The sequence below is a fragment of the Triturus cristatus genome, chromosome 8, assembly GCF_964204655.1.
Source record: "Triturus cristatus chromosome 8, aTriCri1.1, whole genome shotgun sequence".
Classification (NCBI taxonomy): Eukaryota; Metazoa; Chordata; class Amphibia; order Caudata; family Salamandridae; genus Triturus; species Triturus cristatus.
Window position 1 is genome coordinate 1273287748 of NC_140591.1, and position 25308 is coordinate 1273313055.

Genomic DNA, 25308 nt, shown 5'->3' on the forward strand with positions numbered 1-25308 from the left:
TTTTCACAACCCCGTCCTGCTGGCCCACCTGCGGTTCACGGTAGGCCACGAGCATTTCCAGTTTACCGCGCTCCCCTCTGGCCTTACCAGCACCCCTCAGGTGTTCACAAAAGTGATGGCGGTGGTTGCAGCTCATCTGCGCAGATCAGGGGTGTCAGTCTTCCTCCATCTCGACGACTGCTGTTGAAGGCAAGCTCGCCCTAGGCAGTCGTCTCCAGTCTATGGCCGACCTCCTGCATTCGCTGGGGTTCTCCATCAATGTGCCAAAGTCACACCTGATTCCCTCGCAGAAGCTCCTCTTCATCAGAGCGGGTCTGGACACTTGGCGGTTTTGGGTCTATCCTCCCGAACAGCAAGTCCGGGACATTCAGGCTCCGATTCCGATCTTTCAGCCTCTGTCCCGGGTTTCGGTCAGAATGACCCTGAGGCTGCTGGGCCTCATGGCCTTCTGCATCCTGCTGGTCGATCATATCAGGTGGCATATGCGGGCTCTACAGTGGGACCTGAAGAGCAGCTCCAGGAGGGGTGGCGCCTCCCCAGGCTCCAGGCACCCAGACGGGTCAATTCCTGTCTTGCAGACCGTCCGTAGCAGCCCTCGTGCAGCCAGCGGGACCGGGGCAGCCACTCCTAGCACTCTATGCCGCCTGCATATGATTTTCAGGAACGTGCGGCAGGGCGACGAATAAAAGGCCTCGAGTTCTTCTCCGCCGGGGTTGCAAGGCCCTGCTCTCCCAGGCCATCGTGCCATCCCCAGTGTGCCCGCGGAGTAATCGTCATCGATCCCTTTCCTCTTGGCCTCCGTGGGGTGGATGCAGGCCGTTTGGGCCCCTGCACAGCGAGTCCACCACAGCTGGCACAACTCGTCCGCCGAAGGGAGCGGTCGACAGCAGGAGCGGGTGCAAATCTGCGGCAGCAAGCGCACCCGGCCGGACCTCCAGGTGCTGGGGCTCACCGAGCCGGATTGTCCCACCAGCAATCAAACCTCTCGGCCACCGGGACAGAATGATATTAGGAGGTATCTTCCTGCTCACCACACAGCGATTGGCAGGCTGGTGCACATTAAATACAGGATTGTATGGCGAGCCCGATGCGAAGCTATTCAGCCTGCATCCGTACTCGCTGCCATCTTGGCCATGCCGCCCCCTTCCACCACCACCACCCCAGCACCAGTGTAGATCTTAAGGATTGCTTATACATAGCCACACAGATGCAGAAATTCCGTTTTCCATATGGTATAAGGTTATTTCAATTCAGTCGCTCTGAAGTTTCATTTCAGATGCTCAGACATTATATGGCCCCCATAAGGTGTCACGCTCCGTTGTTGATGCCGCTTTATTTGTGGGACCCGGTTGGAGTTTATGCCGGTTTATGTTTCTACGCTTCTACTCATCTGCCTCTGCCCAGGGCCTCAATGCAGTTTAGAACTTCTAAGCTACTAGACAAATCTGAGATAATTCAATAAATCTGGATTTGTAAAGCACATATAATGACCCATGAGGGTATCCAGGCGCATAGAACACTGCTGTTAGCAGGCTCAGTTGAGCAGCCAGGTCTTGCATCCTTTTCTGAATTTCAGTAGAGAGCATGAGGTCCAGAGGTGAAGTTGGTGGTCATTCCAGGACGTCGCAGCAAGGTAGCAGAAGGAGCGTACTACTGTGTTGCTTCGGCACATGTGGGGGTGGAGAGAGGCAGAGGAACTGGAGTGCTCATGTCTGGAGGGGAGGTGGAAGTTAGTGTGGTGGTTGATGTATGCTGGTCATTGGTTGTGAATGTTATTGAATGTGTGGGTCAACATCTTGAACTGGCATCTCTTCTGAATGGGGAGCCAGTGGAGCTTCTTGAGGTAAGGGGTGATGTAGGTCCGCTTGGGAAGGTCTAGGACAGGGGTCTCCAACAAGTAGCTCTGGAGCTACTGGTAGCTCGCAAGTACCTTCAAAGTAGCTCTCTGAGGTGAAGTCAAGCCCAGTATCAATTTCAGAGTAGGTGCCTATTAAAGAAGGCAGCACTGATCATCTCAAGACCCTAAGAGTGACAGCCAGCCAAACTTATCACAGTAACTCATACTAACACTCAAACACACACTGTGCCAGCTTATAGGACCTGCTACATGACAGTCTGTATCCAATCTCAATATGATTAAGCCACAAAGAGATTGACCATGTTGCAGTCCCTCCTTTATCAGTCACAACATGTGTGTGAACCGAGCACCATCAAAGTATGGAGGCAGTAGCATGAGCTGTAATCAGTGCTGACCCACCAAAGTGCGGGACGGCAGGAGTCGGAGTGAAAATGTGTCAGTTAGATGCATGATCAGCTCAAGACCTGAGGAGAACAGGGTATGATCCAGACCAGAGAAAATTAAGAGATTGATCAACATTTATGTGTGTGCCCATAATAAACACTATTGCTTCCTGAAACTATGCCTGGTGCCAAGAACCACCAAATATATATGCTAGCCCCATCATAAGAGTGTTATATTTGGCATAATTGTGTCCATTCCTGACATAATAGTGCCAATGGCATAATAATGGTCATCCTTGACTATTTTAGTATTTTTGGTCTAGTTGTGGTATGCTGGCAGCCATCATAGACCTACTCTGAGCATGACTGGCCTATATGTACCTATTCCTGGCATGTTAATGGTCATGACGGATATGTGATCTTATCCCAGATCCTTTTTCCTCAGGGGCTGTATCCTGACTGTACCTCACCCTAGGTTGCCTCCCCTCCCCCCGCCTGCAGAGGATATAAATTACCCTCATTGGACCAGGGTCGAAACGTCGACACTCTCCCCCAGTGGGCCTGTACCTGATATCATCCCAGCCCTGCCTTTTCACAGATGAATGTTCTCTGTGCGTCATCAGAAAACCATGAAATGAATATTTGTAAATCCATAAGGGACAGGCCTATCTGTAAAACTGGTGCCACTATGAACCACAACCAGTTTTACTAAGGATACCAGAATGTGTAATTGATTGGTTATTGAATTTGCCTTTTGGATTCCCCTCCTTTATATCTGTCCTACCTCACGAGCACATTCCTTTTTCACACTCCCCTTAGAGCAACATCTTTCTCTATTTGGAGCATTGAATATGGTGATCTGTTATAAAAGTGACTAAATAATAAACAGTCACTATTGGAGCGATATTTTGTGCCTTTGTGTCTTTTGAGGATATACTTGTTTGCATTGTAAAGAAAATGGTGGTACATTAATGATACAATGCTAATTCTATATGTAGCGGATGCCCTTTGACTAATGAATGTTTTTCATAACTGAATTGTAGCTTTAAAGAAGCCTAGGACTATTGTTTCCTATACCAATGGTGAGCATCCATGGCATAAGACTGTAATACCTGGGAATTCAAAGTAGTCTGTCCATATGAGGCATTTGTACATGGGAGTACATTATGATAATGACAAGCTGATGTTTTGAGACTGTGCATTTCTCGAAAACTGAAAACTGATATTTTAAAGGCAGTTTTAGTTTTCAAAAATGGGGTTTCTTCTGGAAAATTGAGTTTGTTTGCCCACAATGGAAAGTAGTATTAGATAGAAAAATGTGCATTTTCAGAAACTGGTGAATGATAATTCAAGCTGAGCTGGGGAGACGTACTGCTGTGGTTATGTTATTTGTGCCACTGGGCATGTCAAGATTTGAATGCTACTTCATAAGTCAAGGGGAGGCATTTAATATTGAAGGACTTTTTCCCAGCATTTTTGCTGGTAACCGCACTTGGTGTACTTGGGTGGTAGCTACTGAAAATCCTGCTTTGGGTGGTCATAGTGTAGTCACTATTTTACAGGTATAGAATGTGCTAGTAGCTCGGGAAGACTTTCGTTGAGCAGAAGTAGCACTCACTACAGAAAAGGTTGGAGACCCCTGGTCTAGGATGTGTCTGGCTGCTGAGCTCTGTATGGTTTGTAGTCTCTTGAGTTGCAAGGTGATTCCTACATAGAGTGCATTGCTGTAGTCCAGTTGGCTGGTAGCAAGGGCTTGGGTGACGGTCCGTCTGGTGTTGAAGGAGTGGCACTTGAAGATCTTGCGGAGCATGCAAAGGGTGTGGTAGCAGGCATATGAGACTGCGCTGATGTGTCTTTTCATGGTAAGCTTGCTGTGCAGGATGATGCCAAGGTTGTCGGTGTGGTTAGTCGGAGTGGGTGAGGGTCCTAGTTCGGGAAGCTACCAGGGAGCCATTCCACAGGGAGGTGTTGTTCCCGAAGATCAGCACTTCTGTCTTGTCTGTGTTGAGTTTGAGACAGTTGTCTCATCCAGTCGACGATGCGTGTCATGCACCTGCGCAAGTGGGTTAGTGTGGCAGAGGGGTCTTTTGATAGCGAAAGGATGAACTGGGTATCATCAACATAGGTAAATATGTTTGTCCATGCGATCTGACAACGTTGGCCAAGGTAGTCATGCAGGTGTTGAGCAGAGTGGGCTTTTCTTTCTCTGAGCAATGCAACCTATGCCACTTCAGCTGTTTGACGAGCTTGATTAAAGAGCCTCAGGACTTCAATGCATGTTAGAGCTTCTAAGCTTCTAGACGCATCTGAGCTCAATCAATCCATCCAAAATACTATCCTCATTCAGTTATTCATACGGTGTCACTGACTGTATATCAGTTTATTATCCTCCGATCAATACATACAAGGCCGCCATTTTCCCTTAGCCCTAGTGGCTCCATGTCTCATGTAGGTTGCTTTAATTCAGGGAAGGTATACAGTCAAACAGACAATCGGACTGGCGCGCTCACTTGCAAGTTAGAAGCGCTTGTTTGATTGCAGCTATTATGCTTGTACAGCTGGCTTTCTGTTCTCCGAGTAAGCTGTGCAGTCATGCAGCGCCATTACAGTCCAAGTCAAGGCTGCATGCGCTGTTTTTTTTTTTACTGGGTCACCGGAGTCCTAATTGGCAGCTTCTTAGTGCACATTAAGTAAAAAAACTCACCTATTTTGACTAGTTCTGCCATGTTGTGGGCTGTGTAGGCGAATGATTTAGTGTAAGCGCTCCCCTGGTGCAGAGCTGCAGGCTCAAGCTGCCATCTTCCTCCCTATCCAAGCCACGCCCTCGGATCTAGTGCTTAATTAAACTCACTTCTTCTAAAACTAGAGTTATGAATAATTGTAATTTATTGTAAGGTCCAGAGTTCCTTTTCAGGTCGAGCTTGGGCAGCGCATGCGCTGCTCTGCGAGCCATGCTGTATGGAGTATAAGCTTGAAGCCCCGCCCACTCTCCGCCCATATTTGTCATTGGCTTGTGTCATTGTCCTTTGTAAATGCTGGCCTCTGATTCGTTATTAGGCTTGTTAGTCCCTCCTTAGTACCGCCTTGTCTTCATTTGTAACCTCCCATGAAGACTGGCCCTTTTACTACAGCTGTTACACGGTACGTCTTCTTTAGTCTGTAACCACTATTTTCTTTAATGGGTTTCTCTTACTGCAGGAGGGTTTCTCGTGCGCTGTTGTGACGACCGGCTTGTTTATTTAACTCGTAGCAAACTGGGAGCTCTTCAGGGACCATGGGAGACAGAAGGGGGCAATTCAGCGATGCCTTCAAGCATTTGGAATACAGTAGGGAAGAGGATGTAGCTTTACAGCTAGAGCAGTCGACCTCGAAGCTGGGGAACAGGATTCGACTCTCTGCAACAACGCTCAACATCCTGTTATTCTGGGCAAATCCATCAATCTCCCCGTGCCTAACAAAAATGAATGTGTCCATCTGTAATGAAACTGGTGCTCATCTAAAGCGCTCTGATACCCGATTTCTCTGGTCTAATTCGCGCTATATAAAAATCTTAAAAAAAAAAATTAAAAAAAATAAATAGGTCTCGCATTTGTGAGAGTTTAACCCCTTTGTTGCTATGCCTTCCCCCCCCCCTGTGCTAAGCCTTTTTTGGCTATTTGAGGTAGTTCGCGCTTAGGCCCTTGTAACTTTTTGACCACAAGGTACCCATGCCAAATTTGCGTCCTTTTCTTCCTACAACACAGGGATTCTACAGGTACCCAGGGTTTGTGGATTCCCCTGGAGGGGACCCAGAAATTAGCAAATAAACAGCTACTTTTTTTTTGGGGGGGGGGGGATGGGAAATAAGTGCTGCAAATGAAAGAGTATGGTTTTTCCCTGCAAATGGTATCAACAAAGGGTTTGTGGGGTCGAAATCACCATTTCCCAGCTTTCATGGACATGCAGACTTTTATCAGAAAACCAACATTTTTTACACAGTTCAGGCATTTTACTGGGATATAGCCTATTTGTGCTATTTTTTGTGCTTTCAACCTTCTTCCAGTTAATGGTAGAAAGCCGTATGAAACCAATAATGGATCCTGGAAAGCTATACATTTTAGAAAAGTAGACACAATTCTGATTTCCAGAAAGGGGTCATTTGTGTAGATCCCTCAAGGTTTCTTTATAAAAACTAACAGTTGAATATAGGAAATTGAAAATTAGTTGAAAAAAACAGACATTTGTGCCAACGTTTTCTTCTGTAACTTCTTCTAATTATGACAGCTGTGTGAAAGCAATATACCGTTACATCCACTGGACCTTTCTGGTTGTGGGGTTATATAGGACTTATAGGTTCACCAAGAACCCGACTAACCCAGAGCCAAAAACTGAGCCGCGTCTTGCAAAGGTTTTTTATTATGTACCTGGTATATAGAAATTAATTTGGGAAAAAATATACATGGAAAAATAGTTACGAAAGACACCTATGTATTTCTGAAATTGGAACAGAATATGGAGTTTAGAAACATTAGATATTTGCACATTTCTGAAATTGTGAGTACCCATACTAGCATGAGAAATATGAAATTTTTCAAAGTGACTTCTTTTTTACACATTGTCTTTCATTTGGAAGGCAGAAATGCATCGAAATTCAATAGGTAATAACAGTTGCTCTACAAATCTGTGTTACCCGAAGTTTCCCGATAAAAATGGTACCTCACTTGTGTGGGTAGGCCTAGTGCCCGCAACAGGAAACGGCCCAAAACGGACCCTTTTTTTGCAAAGTGCCTAGCTGTAGATTTTGAACCCTAGCTCTGCCGGCACATAGGGAAACCTACACATTTTTGAAAACTAGACACCCAGGGGAATCCAGGATGGGGTGACTTGTCTGGCTCTCACCAGGTTCTGCTACCCAGAATCCCTTGAAAACCTCAATCTGTCCCCAAAAACATTTCTGTGGTGGAAACTCCTGGAATTCTGTGTGGATCCACAAAAATTCCACCCACCCCGCATTCCCCAAAGTCTTCTGAGAAAAATGGTACCTCACTTGTGTGGGTGGGTCAAGTACCCGCGACAGGCAAAGGCCCAAAACCTATTGAGGCAACATCAAAATTACCTATCACAAAATAACCTGGTTTTGCAAGGGGGGTCTCATGAGATTTTGGCCCCGGGCTCGGGGGCCATCTAGGGAAACCTACCAAACCCACATATTTCTGAAAACTAGACACCCGGGGGAGTCCAGCAAGGTATGGCTTGCATGGATCCCCCATCATTTCCCTACCCAGAATCCCCTGCACACCTTAAATTTAGCTGAAGAAAATCAAAACCTATTGAGGCGACCCACGGGAGTGAGGTATCGTTTTTATCGGGAGACCTGGGGTAATGCTGGGTGGTAGAAAATTTGTGGATCCACACAGATGCCAGAGCTTTCCAACACGGAAGTTTGAGAAACATTTTGATTTTTTTTAATAACATTTTGAGGTTTGCTGGGGATTCTGTGTAGGGAAACGTTGGGGGATTCAAGCTAGCCATACCTCCCTGGACTCCCCTGGGTCTCTAGTTTTCAGAAATGTGTAGGTTTGGTAGGTTTCCCTAGATGGCCGCCGACCCCGGGACCAAAAATGCAGATGCCCCCATCATCTGGGGAGTCCAGCGAGGTATGGCTTGCATGGATCCCCCAACGTTTTCCTACCCAGAATGCCATGCAAACCTCAAATTTAGCTTTAAACACACACGTTTTCCACATTTCTGGGTGAAATCACCGTGCCGGCACGAATGTCCTACCCCACAGCGTTCCCCTCAGTGCCCCAAGTAAAATGATACCTCACTTGTGTGGGTGGGGCAAGGGCCTGTGACTGGGAAGAGCCCAAAACATAGGGATTAAGGGTATAGCACCGAGAATTCTAAGCGCTACTTTTTTGTAAAAATATGTTTTTAGCCAATTCTGCATTGGACACCCACACAAGTGAGGTATCATTTTACTCTGGACACTAAGGAGAACGCTGTAGGGTAGGACATTTATTCCGGCACAGTGATTCCACACAAAAATATGTGGAAAATGTGTTTTTTACAGCTAAATTTGAGGTTTGCTGGGGATTTTGGGTAGGGAAACATTGGGGGATCCACGCAAGCCATACCTCATTGGACTCCCCAGGGTGTCTAGTTTTCAGAAATGTGTGGGTTTGGTAGGTTTCCCTAGATGGCGGCGAGCCCGGGCCAAAAACTCATGGGGACCCCCCTTGCAAAACCAGGTTGTTTTGTGATAGGTAATTTGATGTCGCCTCAATAGGTTTTGGGCCCTTGCCTGTTGCGGGTACTTGACCCACCCACGCGAGTGAGGTACCATTTTTATCGGGAGACCTGGGGGAACGCTGGGTGGTAGGAACTTTGTGGATCCACGCAGATTCCATAACTTTCCCACAAAGAACTTTGAGGAAAAAAGTGATTTTCTTCAGCTAAATTTAAGGTGTGCAGGGGATTCTGGGTAGGGAAATGATGGGGGACCCATGCAAGCCATACCTTGTTGGTCTCCCCAGGGTGTCTAGTTTTCAGAAATATGTGGGTTTGGTAGGTTTCCCTAGATGGCCCCCGAGCCCGGGGCCAAAATCTCATGGGACCCCCCCTTGCAAAACCAGGTTGTTTTGTGATAGGTAATTTTGATGTCGCCTCAATAGGTTTTGGGCCTTTGCCTGTCACGGGTACTTGACCCACCCACACAAGAGAGGTACCATTTTTCTCAGAAGACTTTGGGGAATGCGGGGTTGGTGCAATTTTGTGGATCTACGCAGATTCCAGAACTTTCCATCACAGAAATGTGAGGAAAATGGTGTTTTTTTTTTTTTTTTTTTTAACTAAGTTAGGCCTTCTGTGTAACAGAACCTGGTGAGAGGCACACCAGTCACCCCATCCTGGATTCCCCATGGTGTCTAGGTACAGGTTTGCTAGGTCCCCTATGTGCCGGCTGCGCTAGGGCCAAAAACCCACAGGGAGGCACATTGCTAAAAAAAAAAAAAAGTCTGTGCCTAGTGGCCTTTCTGCCGCCCTGAGGGGTGAATCAGTGGGGGTTGGGGTTTGCCCCTATATGCCCCCAAGGGGGGCAGAAGACTATGGCATTGGTATGCCCATTCTGGGCAGCCCCCACACATAAGAAAAGCCAGCGAAATCGTTGGTGCCTCGTGGGCTTTCTGCCCCCCCGGGGGCAGATCAGGGGCCACTATCCCATCTGCAGAGAGACTGGAATTTCTCGGGAGCGGGGGTTGGGGGTATTGTCATGACCATTTTGGGCAGCCCCCACCCCTACATAAAAACAACCAAAAAATCCCTGGTTTCTAGTGGGCTTTCTGCCCCCGGGGGGGCAGATTGGGGGCAGAAAGACTGGAATTTTTGTGGGGGGTGGGAGCATTGGCGCATGCCCGTTTTGGGCAGCCCCACCCCTAATTGTACTTGCCAAAAAAAATCCCTGCTTCCTAGAGGGTACTGCCCCCGGGGGGGGCAGAAAGACTGTAATTTTTGTGGGGGTAATTCAAATTGCCCAAAAAATAAATTCCGGCGTCTAGTGGGCTTTTTGCCGCCCGGGGGAGTGGAGGCCAGAAAGACTGAATTCATCTAATTTTATTGGGGGGAGCAAAGGCCCTTGCCCAAGGGGCTAACCCCCCCCCCTCCCTGGTGCCTAGTGGGTGGATCCCTGCCAAGCCGGGATCCACTGAGGAGGGGTACCATTGGAAAGGGGAGAATATCCCCTTTCCAACAATACCTCTCCTGACTTTCTACGTGCTCAGGGGGCTGAGATAGCCCGCCGAGCACGTAGAAAGCGAAACAGAAATTAGCCTCTTGTCTCATTTCAGTCTCGGTTTCACTGAAATGACGTTAGCTCGACGTGTGCGCTGATCGTCATTTCAGGGAAACCAGTGGGGGGGTCCTCGGGAGCTGGGGAAGCTCTTAAACCCCCCCCCCCCCAGCTCCCGAGGCTGTTGGGGGTAAAGGGAATCCCACTGGTGCCCGTGCCAGAGGGATTCCCTGTGCCATGGTGTCAGACGGCTCCCGCGCATCCGACGCATAGAAGGGGTTATACTATTGACATTGTAAATGATTATGCCTTTTATTTATGTTTTTAAAAACCAAAACATAAATAAATGGAATTGTCATTTACTATGTCAATAGCTCAAACTCTCATAAATGCGAGACCTATTGCAGATGCTTGTTTTCTTTGACATCATATTGTAGGTGAACACTAATTTTAATGGCACAGCATAGTGTTTAGAATATTGAACTGCATGGCTCTGTGACTGTAACAATGATTACTCTCTGACAAGAAAAAATGAACTCCTCATATGCACCAATGGGCACTTACTATCAGAAACCTCTTTGCATGAGGTCTCCCTCCTAGATTTGTATTGTCAGCATTCGTACAGCCGGCTATGATTTCCATACATCACTGGAAGGTATGAACATTATTGGGTCAATTGGAACATTTTGAAATGTAGAATCCCTAGCAGTTGATTTGTGGGCATTTCTAAGGGGGTGAGTTGCACAAGATTGGCGTGACCTTTGGTTCAAAGGGAGAATAACTATGCTTAATTTGGCCTCCTACACTTGACTGAAGTTCTTAAGGGAAATTGCACACCCACGCATAGTCTCAGTAGCATCCAGATTCGCAAAGCTTTTCTAGAGCGATAAAATGTAAGCAGCAACGCATTTTTCAAAACCGCTATTTCATCCGTTAAGGGAAACAGTTTATTCCATCCCATCAGGTTATGAGTGATGTATGTGATACATCTGAATATGTGCCCCTCATTGAACCTCTCACTGGAATGTGCACTAGTATTATCCACGTACCAAATAAAGATGACTGACTATTTAAGGTGCCATTTATCAGCAATCGCACCAGTGGAATTTGCATCCAAAGTCTACGTTTCTGATTGCCATTTCTTGCAAAACGCTCCAGGTTAGTGAACACTGGAGTAAATGTGTTGAAAGTACTGTGCCCAGAATTTTCACATCGCAGTTGAATAACAAAAGGAACGTGTGAGGAGTATGTTTGGTGTACTGTAATTATGGCGACTGATCGAGGTAGGGTTTTTACACCCAAACACACCCCCTACCTGTAAAGTGATGAGTTGTTTAACTAAAATATCTAATTCTCAATAACATTTCACCCTGATACCGTTGTTGCCCCCCTACCTCCCTTAGGTTATGCCCTTCATAACCACCAGCATGTCATGGCCCTTCAGCTCAATAGTCTCCTCCCTGTTCAGGTTTGTAACATTTTCATTAAGCCAATATTGTGTCCTTATTCATAGTGACCTTCATTGGATTAGGTGGGTAAAGGGGTAGTACTCAAACATTACTTCATAGATCCATGTAGCATGAGTAGTGATGCTACCATACAACTCGTTCTCTGGTATTAGCGACAGTACTCTTTATTGGCTTGTCACCCAAGACACCGCTGGAAAGTGGCCACACTAATTCCGTTTAGCTCTGCTTTTTACTCCCCTCTACTGCCAAATGCCCTAACATAAATGTATGTGTTTAGTTCATACACAAATCTTTATATATGAGAGAGAGTGCAAGATACATATAAGGTACAGGTTCGTTAAGTCTGTATATTGCTTCTCATTTACTACCCGCCATGTTTCAAATCCACAAAACATCTTGTCTACCAACTAAACTGTTTCTGTACTGTATTCATTTCAAGTATGTGCTGAACCTCTTGGGAAAAGGTTCTGGTGTACCAAGAAATAAATAAGTTGGGATTGAAATAAGGGTTGTCAGCATATGCAACTAATATTTTGCCACAAGATGTAAATTCCCTTCTTCATTCATCGCTTAGTGCATTTTCCAGTCCCCAGTTCCAGATGCTGTATCTGAGGTATTATGCTGGTGGACAGTAGTGTAATCTCAGACTACTGTAATCTTGAATCATATTCTTGCTATCTTTACATTTGTTATACTCTATGCTAACATGCCATCTTGACAAGTACCCAAATATTTGGTTGTTATGTTACATAATTAAGAATTTAAATTCATTTTTATGGTAAAGTGAACTTACTCACAGGGAGAGGCTTGCTTTGATTATCACATTTTAATGTATATCGATATGAACTAAGTTTGCCTTTTGTAAAGACAGTGTAAAAGGCATTTCTTTTAAATGCTTATCCCATTCTAAGAACAGTTTTTTCACAATGTGTTTTTCAGATTTGGGATTGTCGCCACATCTCACAGCTATCATGGCAAGTTCACAGCCTGCTGGGTATAGCAGTAGCACTGGGGATACTGGTTTCAGTTGCTCACAAGAATCTGGTAAATATAACGTTTTTGATACATTTATATAGAAACTGGTGATTGGTATATTTGCAGCTGCTTCTCAAGCTTTAGTATTGGTAATAATTTTCATGTAAAGGTTTAAGTGTCATTCTGTTTTAGGGTATTGCATATGTTTGTTACAAGCAGTGACACTTTTTAGTTTCAATCATTCCATCTTATTTGCTATAACTGTTTAGTAACATTTTAGATCACATATTCTGTCGGTTTCCCAATTGTTTCAGGTACTGATGTAATGCTGCTTGAGGAATGTTCTGACAGTGCACACCAGCCTGAGTATATTTATCCTAGCCGAAGGAGGAGTTCAGTTACTTTTGAAGACGAGGTTGAGCAACTTAAAGGTATGTTTCAGTTGATGACTTATGTTTCAGAAATGTCATGAATTGATGCATTATTTATCAATGTCATGAATTGATGCATTATTTATCAATTCTATTAGGTAAATCAGTATGTTACCTTTACTGTGGGATATGCCTTTGTTCAATTTGCCATAAGCATTTCAAACAAAGGGGGAGAAAGAGGTCAAGTTCGCTGTGTACTCCGCCTCCTCCTGTCTTATATGGCTAACCAAAGAAAGTCCACCTATACTTCAAAAATAACTATCCTTCCAGTAGTCTTGTTTTATTTAAGGAAAACGATACGTTTTCTTAAAATAACCCTCACCCACCAAAAGGTGTCCCCATTATAGTGTATTTCTCCCACTCTTCCCCCCCCCCCCCCCCCCTTCTTTTTTAACAATACTAGCTACAGGATTTAATATAGCCTTATAGCCCGCCGTAGCGGGCTATACCGGCTATTAAAGGCCCGCTGCAGAGTTAAAGGCCCGAGCCGAAGGCGAGGGACTTTAACAAAAGCAGCGGGACTTTAATAGCGGTATAGCCCTGCTACGAAGGGCTATAAGGCTATTAGAACATTCTGCCACTAGAGGGCAGAATACTCTAACAAATTAAACAAAGGCTTCTCGAAGCTCGAGGAGATTTAAATCCCCTCGAGCTTCGAGCGGCTTTTGTAAAACATTGGAATGTTGCTCTGCGGGCCTTTACCGGCCCGTAGAAGCATGGAGCACTCCATTGTCTACAATGGAGTGCTCCACATTCCAATGTTCTAATAAAAGTTAGGCTCCATGTAGCCAGGTATTATCACATCATTATATAGCCCACACCTTACAAAGTGCTCCCACATCTTTTTCTGTCATAGCATGCCCCGTCCCGCAGCGGGCGGGAAGAACCCGATGATGAAGCATGCCACCAAGGGACCTTTTGGTAGGTGAGGGTTAGTTTAAGAAAAATGGTTTTCCTTAAATAAAACAAGACGACTGGAAGGATAGTTATTTTTGAAGTACGGGTGGACTTTCATCAATTTGCCATGAGGCCTGCAATTTTAAATTGATATATTAAGTGCTAAGGATTCTACTTCAGTACTGTTGTCCCAAAGGTGAGCAACCAAGGAAAGCAAGTAATTTGAACACTGCTGCCATTGGTGTATCCTTGAATTCTCATGAACTATTCAAAAACCTCTTTGGATTCATCCAGTAGTATCCGGTTCAAAAGGTTCAGTCCTAGACTCTTGCCATTTGAATTAGTTTTGCCCTCCACAAAGGGCAACGGCCTTCACCCTTATGTTGCATTACATTATGTGCAAAGCGGCCATGTCATCCTGGTAGTTACAGGGTCTTGTTGAACTACAGACGTCCTGCAAGGTTTTTAGAAGGTGTTTAGGGACAATTACAGCACTCTTTAGCTGCAGCGCTATTCATGTCTTTCGTATCTGGACGACTCGCTGATAAAGAGCAGCACTGCCTAGCGCACACTCAGACAGCCGAGTCACTAGTACACAGGTTAGGTTTCACTGTCCACGCCAAAAAATGTTGCAACTCTCCCCTTATCAGATACATCGCTTTTTTGGGGTAGTATTAATCAGTCATAGGCTAAGCTCATCTCATCCAGGAGAGGGAAATTACATTTTAAAGGCTGCTCCATCTTTTTCAGATGCCATATGTCCTGTAACAATGATAATGAATTTATTGTGGAGGATAGCCCTTATGCATTGCGATAGTGCTGCATGCTCAACTATCCTTTTGGCCGCCACAGTAGTGTCTGGCTAGGAAATAGTCACAAGCTACGGGTCAATGTGTCAATCTAGTGATGGTAGACTTCAGCTCAATCTCAAAGGGTGGAGCCACAAGAACTTGTTACTGGGTTGATTGTTTGCCAACCTCCGCCACTGGTGATGAGATGCCGCAGTGTCGGGATAGGGTGCAAGTCTTGGCAGACTGGCAGTTCGAGGCACCTAAACACAACAGCAGCAAAAAATGAATAGCAATTTCTTAGAGCTAATAGCAATTCAGTTGGAACTCAAAGTATTTTAAGTGCTGTTTTGCAGTAAAACAGCCCTGGTGAAAACAAACGAGACAGCAATGTGTGACTTGCAGAAACAAAGAGCCCTCGCTCACCTCAACGGTCCTCATTGGTATAATCGATAGCGCACTGGGCCAGTCATCACCAAATTTTGCTTAAAGTAAAGCATCTTCCGGGGTGGGCATTGAATTTGTGGACTTATTAACAGCACCTATTGATAAGTACTTGAATGGGAAATGACTCTCCAAGTATTTTAAAAGTTCATCAGGCACTGGGGAATGCTCACAATTGATCTGTTTGCAACAGCATAAAATGCCAAATTCCCAAAACCTACACCCACTGTCCATGGGTAATGCACTATAGAGAAACTGGCCAGGGTTAATTGCTTATGCTTTTCCTCCACAACCTCTGATTAGACTACAAATGCTGAATAGTTATCATTACTACACTCTGCATGAAGCCCGGCCTCCATCTAATATTTAGGCATTGTTGTGACATTCTTCAGGCATGAAACTTTTGCAAATACTATCTTCCAGGAATCCTCCCAGTGTACTGTAACATTTTATCAGAAGGTTCTGTGCAGCGATTTGCCTAGCCTGCTGGGTATTTTCTCTTCCTCATCCCATTCTGTTTATCTTTTTCTATAAATTCCATCCACACATTAGAAATCGGAAATAAGGTTAAGACAAGTACAGGCGTAGTTTGTGGTCTCTCCAGTAGGTGGCAGAGAACCACAAGATAATAATGGTAAAGAGCCTACAGCTTAGGAGGACTAAGAGTAGGGTCACTGGAATTAAGTAGCAAGGAAGGTCCTAATCGTGCATCAGGGTTTAATAAATTATGCTCCAAAGAAAGGCAAATTATGCAGCATACTGCCTGCACATTTTGTGGCAGTATTAATTATTCCATAGTTTTTACATATTTTAACACTGTTTGGGCAAGGGTTCCACTTCATTAGTTATCAGTTTAATACCTAGATGCATCAGTCAGCAGCTGAAAGGTTGATTCAAAGGGCCTGTCACTGTGCACCAAGACTTGTGAAAGCATTCTTAGTAACATTTGATCTGTTTGAGCTAGACATACATTTTTGTTAAAATCTGAAAATTATGCAGCAGATGATGCATTACGTTGCAAGTGTGTAGGATTCATAATAATGCGGGAAAGTGGCAGCCAAAGAATCACACTTTCTCTGCTCCTAAGACTTTTAGTTCCACAAGGTCATTCTTTTATTTTCTAACTTTATACACTTTTTTTATTCCGGATACCCTGTAATCCTACGAATCAGCTATTTGCTCCACTTTCTACCTCCAACACAATAACTGTTGCTTTTGAAAAGCACTGCTGTATCGATGTGAAATCCAGTTGTACTTGAAAGGTACCTCACAGACCTTGCATTCTTTGAGTGTGAGGGCAAAGTGTAACTATTGTATTTCAGATTGCAAATATTGCTGGACTTTTCTCTGTTCCTGCAACTTCAGGTTTTACATCCCTCAACTGTTTACAATGGTATAGATACAAATGAGTGCCCTTTAGATTAAATTAGACTAATTTGTTGTATTTTGACTTTCAGAAAAAATGCCTTAATAAGATAGTACAAATATATACAAAATACATTATTTTAAAGTGCCTACAAGAATATGAAACAGGAAAATTACACTATGATTAAATGGACCGAAATAGTTCATTCTAGTTAACTATACAGTGGTCATAATTGATATGGGTTTGCTGCTAAAATCCTGATGTTTAGGCATGCTTAAATATACCCAGGCTCCCTTGTACCGAATGAAGAGGGCCATTGGTCTAGACAAGATTAAGCTTGTGAAGCTTAAATGTGTTAATGCAAAACATTTAATGTTACAAAAACAATCCAATTTGTTGGTGGTGCTTACGTTCTCTCCATTTTTACTTATTACATACAGTCTATTAATTGCAGTGTTTTTAATGTTATATGTATCTCTTGATTTATTCCAGAATCAGCTAAAAAATCTATTGTCCATGTCAGTGCTGAAGTCCATACATCGTTGGACAACTTTGCTGCCAGTCTTGCAAAAACTATCGAAACTGATGCTAAAATCAGTTTGTTTGGGGAAGAGGCCATTCAAGGTGCTTCCTTTGCAGCGCGAACAACTCCAGGCAGTATCAATACGAGAAAATGCACCAAAAGCCACACCGGTCAAAGACTTCACCTGCAGAGTATTGAGGAAGGGAATGTTTAACAGTAGCGACAAAGAAGAAAACAAATCCACCAACTTTGACTAAATTCATTCCTTTTTTTGTGTTTTTTTTTTTTTTGTGACAACGCAAGCAAAAAACACTTGAAATCAGTTACTTTGAAGCACATGGAGATCAATCCTTTTGCTGTGCTGAACCTATCTGATCTACGGTTACGGTGCACGGACATATGAGTTTGCTAAATTGTAGGGACTGCCACTCCTTCTTACTAGTTATTCTATCCAGGTGTAATAAGGGATGGTTGCAATCTTGCCAAATGCTTATACAAAGTACATTAGATTTCCTTGATGGTGCTGAAGTACAGTGTGAATAAATGGCTATGGTACTCCTATAGACCTTCAGTCCCCAAGCTGCACGTAGTGCTTAAAAAAGTAAAAATGCTCATTTCCAGCTGCTAAGACCTGACCTCAGAAGTGAATGAGTCATTTCCATGGGTGTCATAACTGCATGTGGAAACTATCTGCTCTAGTGGTACTTATGATCTAAAATGCACAGCAGTTATCTGGAAAGGGGATAGAAGGGAGGTAGATGAGCAAACATTATATATTAGTGCTTTCTTTTGTCTTCGCACCTGCGTCCAGGCACCTCCACCTAAAAAATGCCAGAGTGGTTGCAAGGGGACCCAGGAGAAGGAGGCATGTAGAATATAAGTTCCAGCAAGAGTGCCAGCAGCAGCCCTTGCCCAGCCATGCTTTTGATGTTTGCCACTCTTGTGTCAGGATTTCAGAGGGATCCGTTGGTGTCAAAATTCCATATTCTGGGTGGTTAGCGTTTTACGGCCAAGAAATTCTGGGTCATCTGAACTGGGCTTGAGGACGTTTCACCAAATGAAAGTATTTGTTGTGAAGTACTAAGAAAGACGCTAATGCTTACAATATAATACAGAGCTTTAAAATGGAGTTATTGTTATGAGTAAAAGAAGAAAAAACCTGAATGGAAGAACGTGCAAGGTTAAAGATCACGTGAATTTAGAAAATAGATCCCATGGTCTAAATTATATAATGCCCGAATTTGTTTTCTTTCTACCCTTTCAATTGTCAGCACACCACAAATTACATAAACATATGTGTTTTGTAAGGTTCATTTGAGAAAACCAATTCTCAATGAGTCTTATAATTAATTCACAGCCTGTAATAGTTAACGGGTGTGTATACTTTTCTATTGCGTCCTCCTGCTCACGACTAAGTGGAAAACGGAGTTTAAAGTAAATAACTGTAGCAGTATTACCAGAAGCACTTGTCCTGACAGTATTTAGTTTCCCCTAGAGATGCATTATCTACTGTAGATATTTACATCTATACGTTCAGGGGTTCTTTCTCTATGCATACATGCATAAGTAAGTGTTCGCTTTCAGTGACGTGTTATTGCACGATAGCTCTGAGTTCTTATAATGAGGTTTTTTTTGTTTTTACTACCAAACTTAGATCACATTTGCATTTAATTCTGATTGGTTCCTGAATTATGCCCCTCTACCTTAAAATCTGAGACTTCATCTGCTTTTTACCTGGCTTACCAAAATGAAAGTTTGGAAATTAGGAAATGCTTACAGATATTTGACACTTATTTTGCAAAGATTACATCAGCAGACGTTAGTAATTCATTGCAGTGTGTAAGTACTTTTGTTATGCACACTACATTTTTGCCTTTTCAATCTTTTCAAAGTGTCCAGAACAAACTTTCTAAAATTACACAAGGAGAATGACTGCAGAAATTGTTTTAGTTCATTGAGTGTTCAATTTGTGGCATTTATGATTATTTTCTGTAGGAACAGCATCATGGGCTTGAATTGTTTCAAGGACATTGAAAAGCTTGGCTGAGAGGATTTCTTAGTAAGCAGAGGTGCCTAGCAAATGTCGGAGGGTCTAACCATGCTAGTGCTATCCAAAATGTTAGATTTACAAACACATTATGTATTTGGAACTTACACTAAAAGGGTCACAAACTGTTTTGTATAGAACTATTTGGCTCAATACACATGGATACATTCCTAAATGGGAATCTCAGGAACCCTTTTTTCTACAACATGCACTACATAATGTTTTAGTGGAATTTTATGGAGGGGTTTTCCCTTTTTTGTAGCTGGAACTTACAGCATTGAACGTCCATTTTTTTAAATGTATCCAATCCTTTCAAGTGTGATTATTTCACAGCCTTCCATTAACCATTCCAAAAATGCCATAGCAAGCCAACATTCCCCAACTTTCCCTATTACATTGAATACATCTCTTCAGAGGTTTCACCAATCCTCGATTGCTTCAGTTTTTCCATCTTTTGCCTCTTGACGTGGCTGTGCATTGTCTGAATGCAAAGAGAGCAGAGTATATTGTTCTTTTATCGAGAGGGAATTCTGTTCTGGTATGGTTGGTATGCTCTGTCGACCCACATTTAACTTATGGAAGTCTATAAATTGACAATCGAGCTGCTTTCATCACCCTCTAGGTGTGAACACAGCGATTACAAATATTTTAACTGATCTGATTTCTTTTTTAAGCTTTTAATGGAGATTTTATTAGCTGATATTGCCCTAAAAGTAATATAAATGTGACAGATTGTGTTCATAATTCATGGCAGCCTTTACGTGTTACAGCCCTTTACTGTAAATCTGTTAAATAGCTCATCATAATTTTATTAGCATCGTGCTTTGGTTATGTTGAAGTTGGTTCAAAGCGTACAGTGCAGACTGCCAACACCATGTGGCCTTTTTCTGTTACCGAAAGTGCCCTCCTTCTATGCCCTTACCTCTAAGAACTGGATTTTTGGGGGGGGGTGATGTTCATGATCTTTCAAGCCTAGGCAGAACCAGGCTGACTAACTTTACTTTGATTTCTAGAAATTAGGCATTAGATTGTTTCCAAAAACAAAACATTTTAATAAAAAAAACCACAATTTCGATTTTTTACGATGACCTTTCATAGTTTATATACTGCACAACACCCAAACGGTTACACTGTTTTTGGGTTGTAAAGAGGCACTTCCTGCAAAAGTGACAATTCATCCAATGGGAGGCTAATAATTGTTATGGCCTACAAGCTGAGTAAAACATGTCAAATGCAGCCATAAGTTTTAATATAAGTATCTGATGAATTCTAAGTTAGGCAGAGCCTTTCTTTCCTATCTGATTTGCCAACTATTGTCAAGGGCACTTCCTCTTTTACAAACAGCTGTCTCAGTGTTGCTTATCATGTTGTCTTCCCTTTGAAGCTCCAGTTTTAAGCCAGTGTTGCATTTCTACTAATTAGAGAAGAAGTTGCTTTCCATTTCTTAAATCTCTAAAATGGTTACTGGAAGTACAAATCACTTCATGTTTTTAAAATGGTTAATATTTTAGTTGCACACAGTAGGGCACTAGACTAAGTTCTTTTTTATTTTTTATCGGTTTTCAGTTCTGATTTCTGTTTTGAGTACTTTAGCGCATTTCTGTATTCTTATCAGGACTGAAGCATCATAATTCAGCCTTTAAATCCCTTTCTGTCTAAAGACTGCTCGGTAATACACGCTTAGTAAGGAGACAAACTTGAGCCTGGGCATATGGTGGAAAGGTTACCTATTGATTAGCAAGTCAAGAAACTGTACACTATCATTTGCAGCAATGATTCTTTCAGAAGTCTATTGGTAACTATGTTCTTTATTTTAATGCAACTTAAGTAGGTGATCTTAGCTAGTAACAGACGCTAATTGTAACTTAATGATATACTAATTTTACTGACTACTGAAAAGTATGAGGCTCTAGTGACACAATCTGATTTAAATCTATGACTTGCAGGCTAAAAGTGCACATGGGCAACAGGTGCATTACATCACTGAGCTAGCTTACCAATGAGAACTTATAGCTTGGTTGTTTTTCTGCATGTCTGCATACATTCTGGATACAAATGTTTTATGTATATTTTGCTTTCCTCCCCTTTTACAGCAAATTGATTTCATATCAGTGCTGTGAACTCCTGCATCTGCCAGAAATGTGTCCTTAATGTTGCACCAACAAAGTATTTTTTTAATTATAGCTGTGGGTTGCTTTTGTAATGTTTAACGTTTAATCTCACAAGTGAGACTACAACTCTGGAAATTCACACTATTTGTGAGAAACACCATATTATCCCACCACAAAATGCTTTGACAATATGTAATATAGTGTTAACATTAACTGTCTTATTGTGTGCACACATTGACTTATACATTTTGTTAGTTAGTGATGCTGCATTTATGCATTCAGAAACAAAAGTGTAAGCAACTGCACAATGAAAAATAGCTTCAAGCAGCTACAAGTAGAGGGATCAGATTTGTATTCAATATTTGCAGGAATGCACACTGCTTCATAAAACACTTTCCAGTGCCAAATGGTCAATATCAAATATTCAAGTGGCATTTGTATTCTAGCCTTGTACACACTGATTTCAGTTCTAAAAAGTGACAGTAATCTAGATTTTTCTTGAGGACGAGGATGGTGGGAGAGGGAAAGGTAATGTCGTTGAGGTAAGCGCTGAAAAGAAAACAATGATGTCAGATATTAATGCATTGCGTCGGGCATCTGTATCATGCAGGCTCCTTGTGACTAGAACTTACAACAACTGTGCTTCTTTTTGTACTGCAATATGCAAAATTTACAGCTTTAGCTTTTTTGTTTTTAACCCTTGTTATTAAGATTTTGTGAACTAGATTAGTATCTGAATAATGTATGCATATTTCATCATAGGCTACCTGTTAGTCATATAGAATGGTTAGAAACTTGACATGGTTAAGGGCCTCCTGTAAATTATAAGAGAGCCTATAGGATAATTTCCCCTTTGCACCAACATATGCCTTATCAACCAACACAAACTTGGAAGTTGTATTTTGGAATCAATGTCAATACTTATACAGATTCCAGATTTTTTTATTTTGTTCATTTGATGTGGGACATGGTCCTTAAGGCTGAGACATAGCAATGGAAAGTTTTGCCCCAGTAGTCAATATAAGCCTTTCCAGAATTCCTCTGTGAGACTGTATAAGGTTTTATTCTGAAGCTAAAGGACACCACTGTTTAAACACCAAATCCGCTTTAAATACCTTCTTTTGTAATTATCGACTAAGTTGTTTTTAATATTACAACCATATTGTAAGTGGGTGGTGAGGTATGCCTTGAAATATATTTCCATTGGCATGAAAAATGAAACTGTCTAGCGCAGGCATCTGACACATTTCTACAGGTATTCGGAGTGAAGGTGTGCCATAGTCAAACATTAATGAAAGATAAGTGGGTAGTTTGAAAAATCATGCCAAATAAAATGTACTTGAATCTGATGTTCTTCCAAATTATGAAACAAAAACATACGTGCAATAGTTTGCATGTATGATCTTAGCCTTTTTGAGCAGACAATTTAATTTGTTTCCCTGCAGTATCCCACTACCCTTTAATGTATTATTATTCTGACAAAAAATAATAGTTCAGTATTTGTGTACTTGTTATGACGAACTGTATCTCTGCAACTTAATGTATTTATTTGCTTGTTTGAAGAGTTAGTGAATTTCATAAAGGTTTTTCATATTATTCTGAATAGAATATTTTTACATATGGCGTTTCTCAGTTTGTATTTAGATCATGTAAAGTGTGTAATGTCTTTGCACTCAAAGTGTTCAAGTATTTGAATATGCACACCCTTTTAAAGACAACGTAAGCAAGTTGTTCTGATGACTTCACAACCAAACGTGAATTTTGAGTGAGTTCAAATTGTTATTTGATCATGTTATCATATCTGAGGAATATCTTTGTCTTGCAAATCTTATTTTTGTAGCATTTTAAGGCCACATAAGAAAGGGTTTCTAGATCTCAACCTGCACTCTTCTTCAAATATTATTTTCTTGCACAGGAGCAACCCCTTCTTCACTCACCACTGCTTACCACTTTTACGAAGTATTGAAAGCTCTGCCTCTCGCCAGTGTTTTGATTGCACGCAGATGTAATAGGCTATGGTGGGTTTCTTCGTACTGCTTTAAAAGCATATGCTAGGAAATATGCTTGTTTCACAGCACAGGGAATCCAGAAAGGAGACTTTTAATTCTGCATGCAGAGAAAAGGCAGTAGGCTGAGTGGCAAGAAAGGGGGAATAAGACTGAGGTCGGTTTTCATGCTTTGTTTTAGTTTGGAATTGTTAGGTTGGTTGCAAATCCTCAGCTCAAAACAGTGTTTCGTTTTAAAACTATGGATGTATAGACTGAGGTTCTCAGAACAGTAATGCAAGTTTAGAAATGTATAAAGTACCCAACTTCTCAATTGGAAGCCTTTTTGTGAAAGAGTGTGAAGTGAAATGACTTTCCACATTATATGTCACATTGCACAGTCAGGGATACAACATTTCCCACTTATTAATGGCAACATTTTGAATAAATAGAAGCCTTGTATCCAGTTAAACATTTGCTTTCGAATTCATCCTGACTATTGTAAATATGTTTGTAGGTTATATTTAGTCAGCCATGTGTACTTTATGGTTGTGTATGTGGGTACGTTTTCGTACACCAGTTTAGCATCCGCTTAGTGAAATGTTGCACATTTTACGGAGTAAAGTATGCACCATAAACAGACTTGCCAATTATAGTAGTACAAACACTAGAGACATGAAGATTGTCTAAATTAGATTAAACAATGGAGAAAGTCTCTTCACTTTTGGTCACAGGAGGCTGTACTGCCCTGTGTACGTTTTTGTTTTTCTTTACGTGAAGCTAACCTGTTAATTACTTATTTTTATTCATTGATTATGGTCACTCTGGATTTGATAACATTTTCATATGAATCTGTCTAAATGCAATTTAAAAGGAGATTGTATGCCTTGCAATTACTGTCACAAGCCATTGTGACAACCTCTTATACATTGGTTGACCAAAGATTTAACACCAGCATTCATCTGCATCTATATCTGCCAAAGTGGATAGTATACCTACTAATTACTAAAACTCCTTGCACCATCTGTTGCCTACATGCAAGAGAACGTTGTATATTTCTTCAAATCCTATAGAGCTTTGCTGACTTTTTTTCAAGGCAATTTTTCGGTGTCCTTATATAGGTACGTAGCACCATATCTCTTGTCTGACCAAACGGTTGTGGTAACCTTCCTCTGTTAAGATGGAAAGGACAAGGCAACCTGATCACTGCTGTCTTTGATTCACACACTTAGTACCTTGGAGGGCATCACATCTGTAAAAACTATAGAGCAATGTGCCTTTTGGTTTAGGGATCTTAGTTGAAAGTTTACAAAATCCAGGTAGCATCTCAAAATAATACATGGAGACCAGATCCCTGGGGATCTATCCGTACATTACATTTTTGTACCAGCTATCTGTTGCCTAACAGTCTGTATGTTTTTGAATTGTATGCTTAATTTTTCATTTTTTTTACGGAGTTTTATATAGCGCGAACTTGACCCGAAGGTATCGGGTATCAGAGCGCTTTACACAAGCACCTGTTATGTTACATGAGGACTTAGTGCACTGCCTCCTGCAATTCTAAAAGTACAAGTGTCAATATTTTTAAAACCAGTGTTTGAGTAAAGAGTAGTATGATTAGGCTTGTCATTTATAAATGTGTAACAGAACTGATATTTTAATTTTGATCAAAAGTGCCATTTTTCCTGCTGGTTATCAAAGCTTTCTACAATCCTTGGTTCGCAATGTTGCATCATGGTTAACATTGACGTTGATGGCACTAACAAACTGAGAAATTAATTAGAAGTGTCATTGTTTACAGTTCCATTATTTCACTTAAAATTGTAAGTTCACACCTGACACAAAAGTGGAGTGCTAAACTACTGCCTGGATGGTTAAATACATTGCTGGTGATGAATCTGACAAGTGACATTTCTTGACTGATATTTTGAGAAGAGAAAATGTTAAAATGGCTCACTTTTCTAAATGTTAGGTTTTACTATATGTAGTTGGAAACAAAAAATGTATTTTAGCAGTTTTTTAATTTGTAATTTTTTAATAAAATTTTACACTGAATTTTTCTTTTGTGTTTGAGTTTTCGATCAAATGAGTACACAAAATGGCTGTTTTGGGTTTACTTGATTTCTATACTAGAGACAAAGTTGCAACATTATAACACCGGAAGTATTCCTATTGGCTGTATCACACTGATAAATACTAGGAACAGTACAGCAATTGCATCGCAACTGTACTGTTATCAGAAATATAACAGAGTGTTACTATTTTT

At 41.9% G+C, this 25308-nt stretch overlaps 1 protein-coding gene across 3 annotated transcripts in view; it reads left to right on the plus strand.

The window, feature by feature from the left end:
• GPR161 (G protein-coupled receptor 161) overlaps positions 1-25102 on the plus strand; it is a 108543-nt gene extending 83441 nt beyond the window's left edge. For all 3 annotated transcript variants that reach the window (XM_085622993.1, XM_085622994.1, XM_085622992.1), the window contains 3 exons: positions 12415-12519; positions 12765-12881; positions 16869-25102. In XM_085622993.1, coding sequence (XP_085479119.1) covers positions 12415-12519; positions 12765-12881; positions 16869-17113 — 467 coding nt within the window. In that variant the 3' untranslated portion in view covers positions 17114-25102. The remainder of the gene's footprint in view (positions 1-12414; positions 12520-12764; positions 12882-16868) is intronic.
• Positions 25103-25308: the final 206 nt, after the last annotated feature.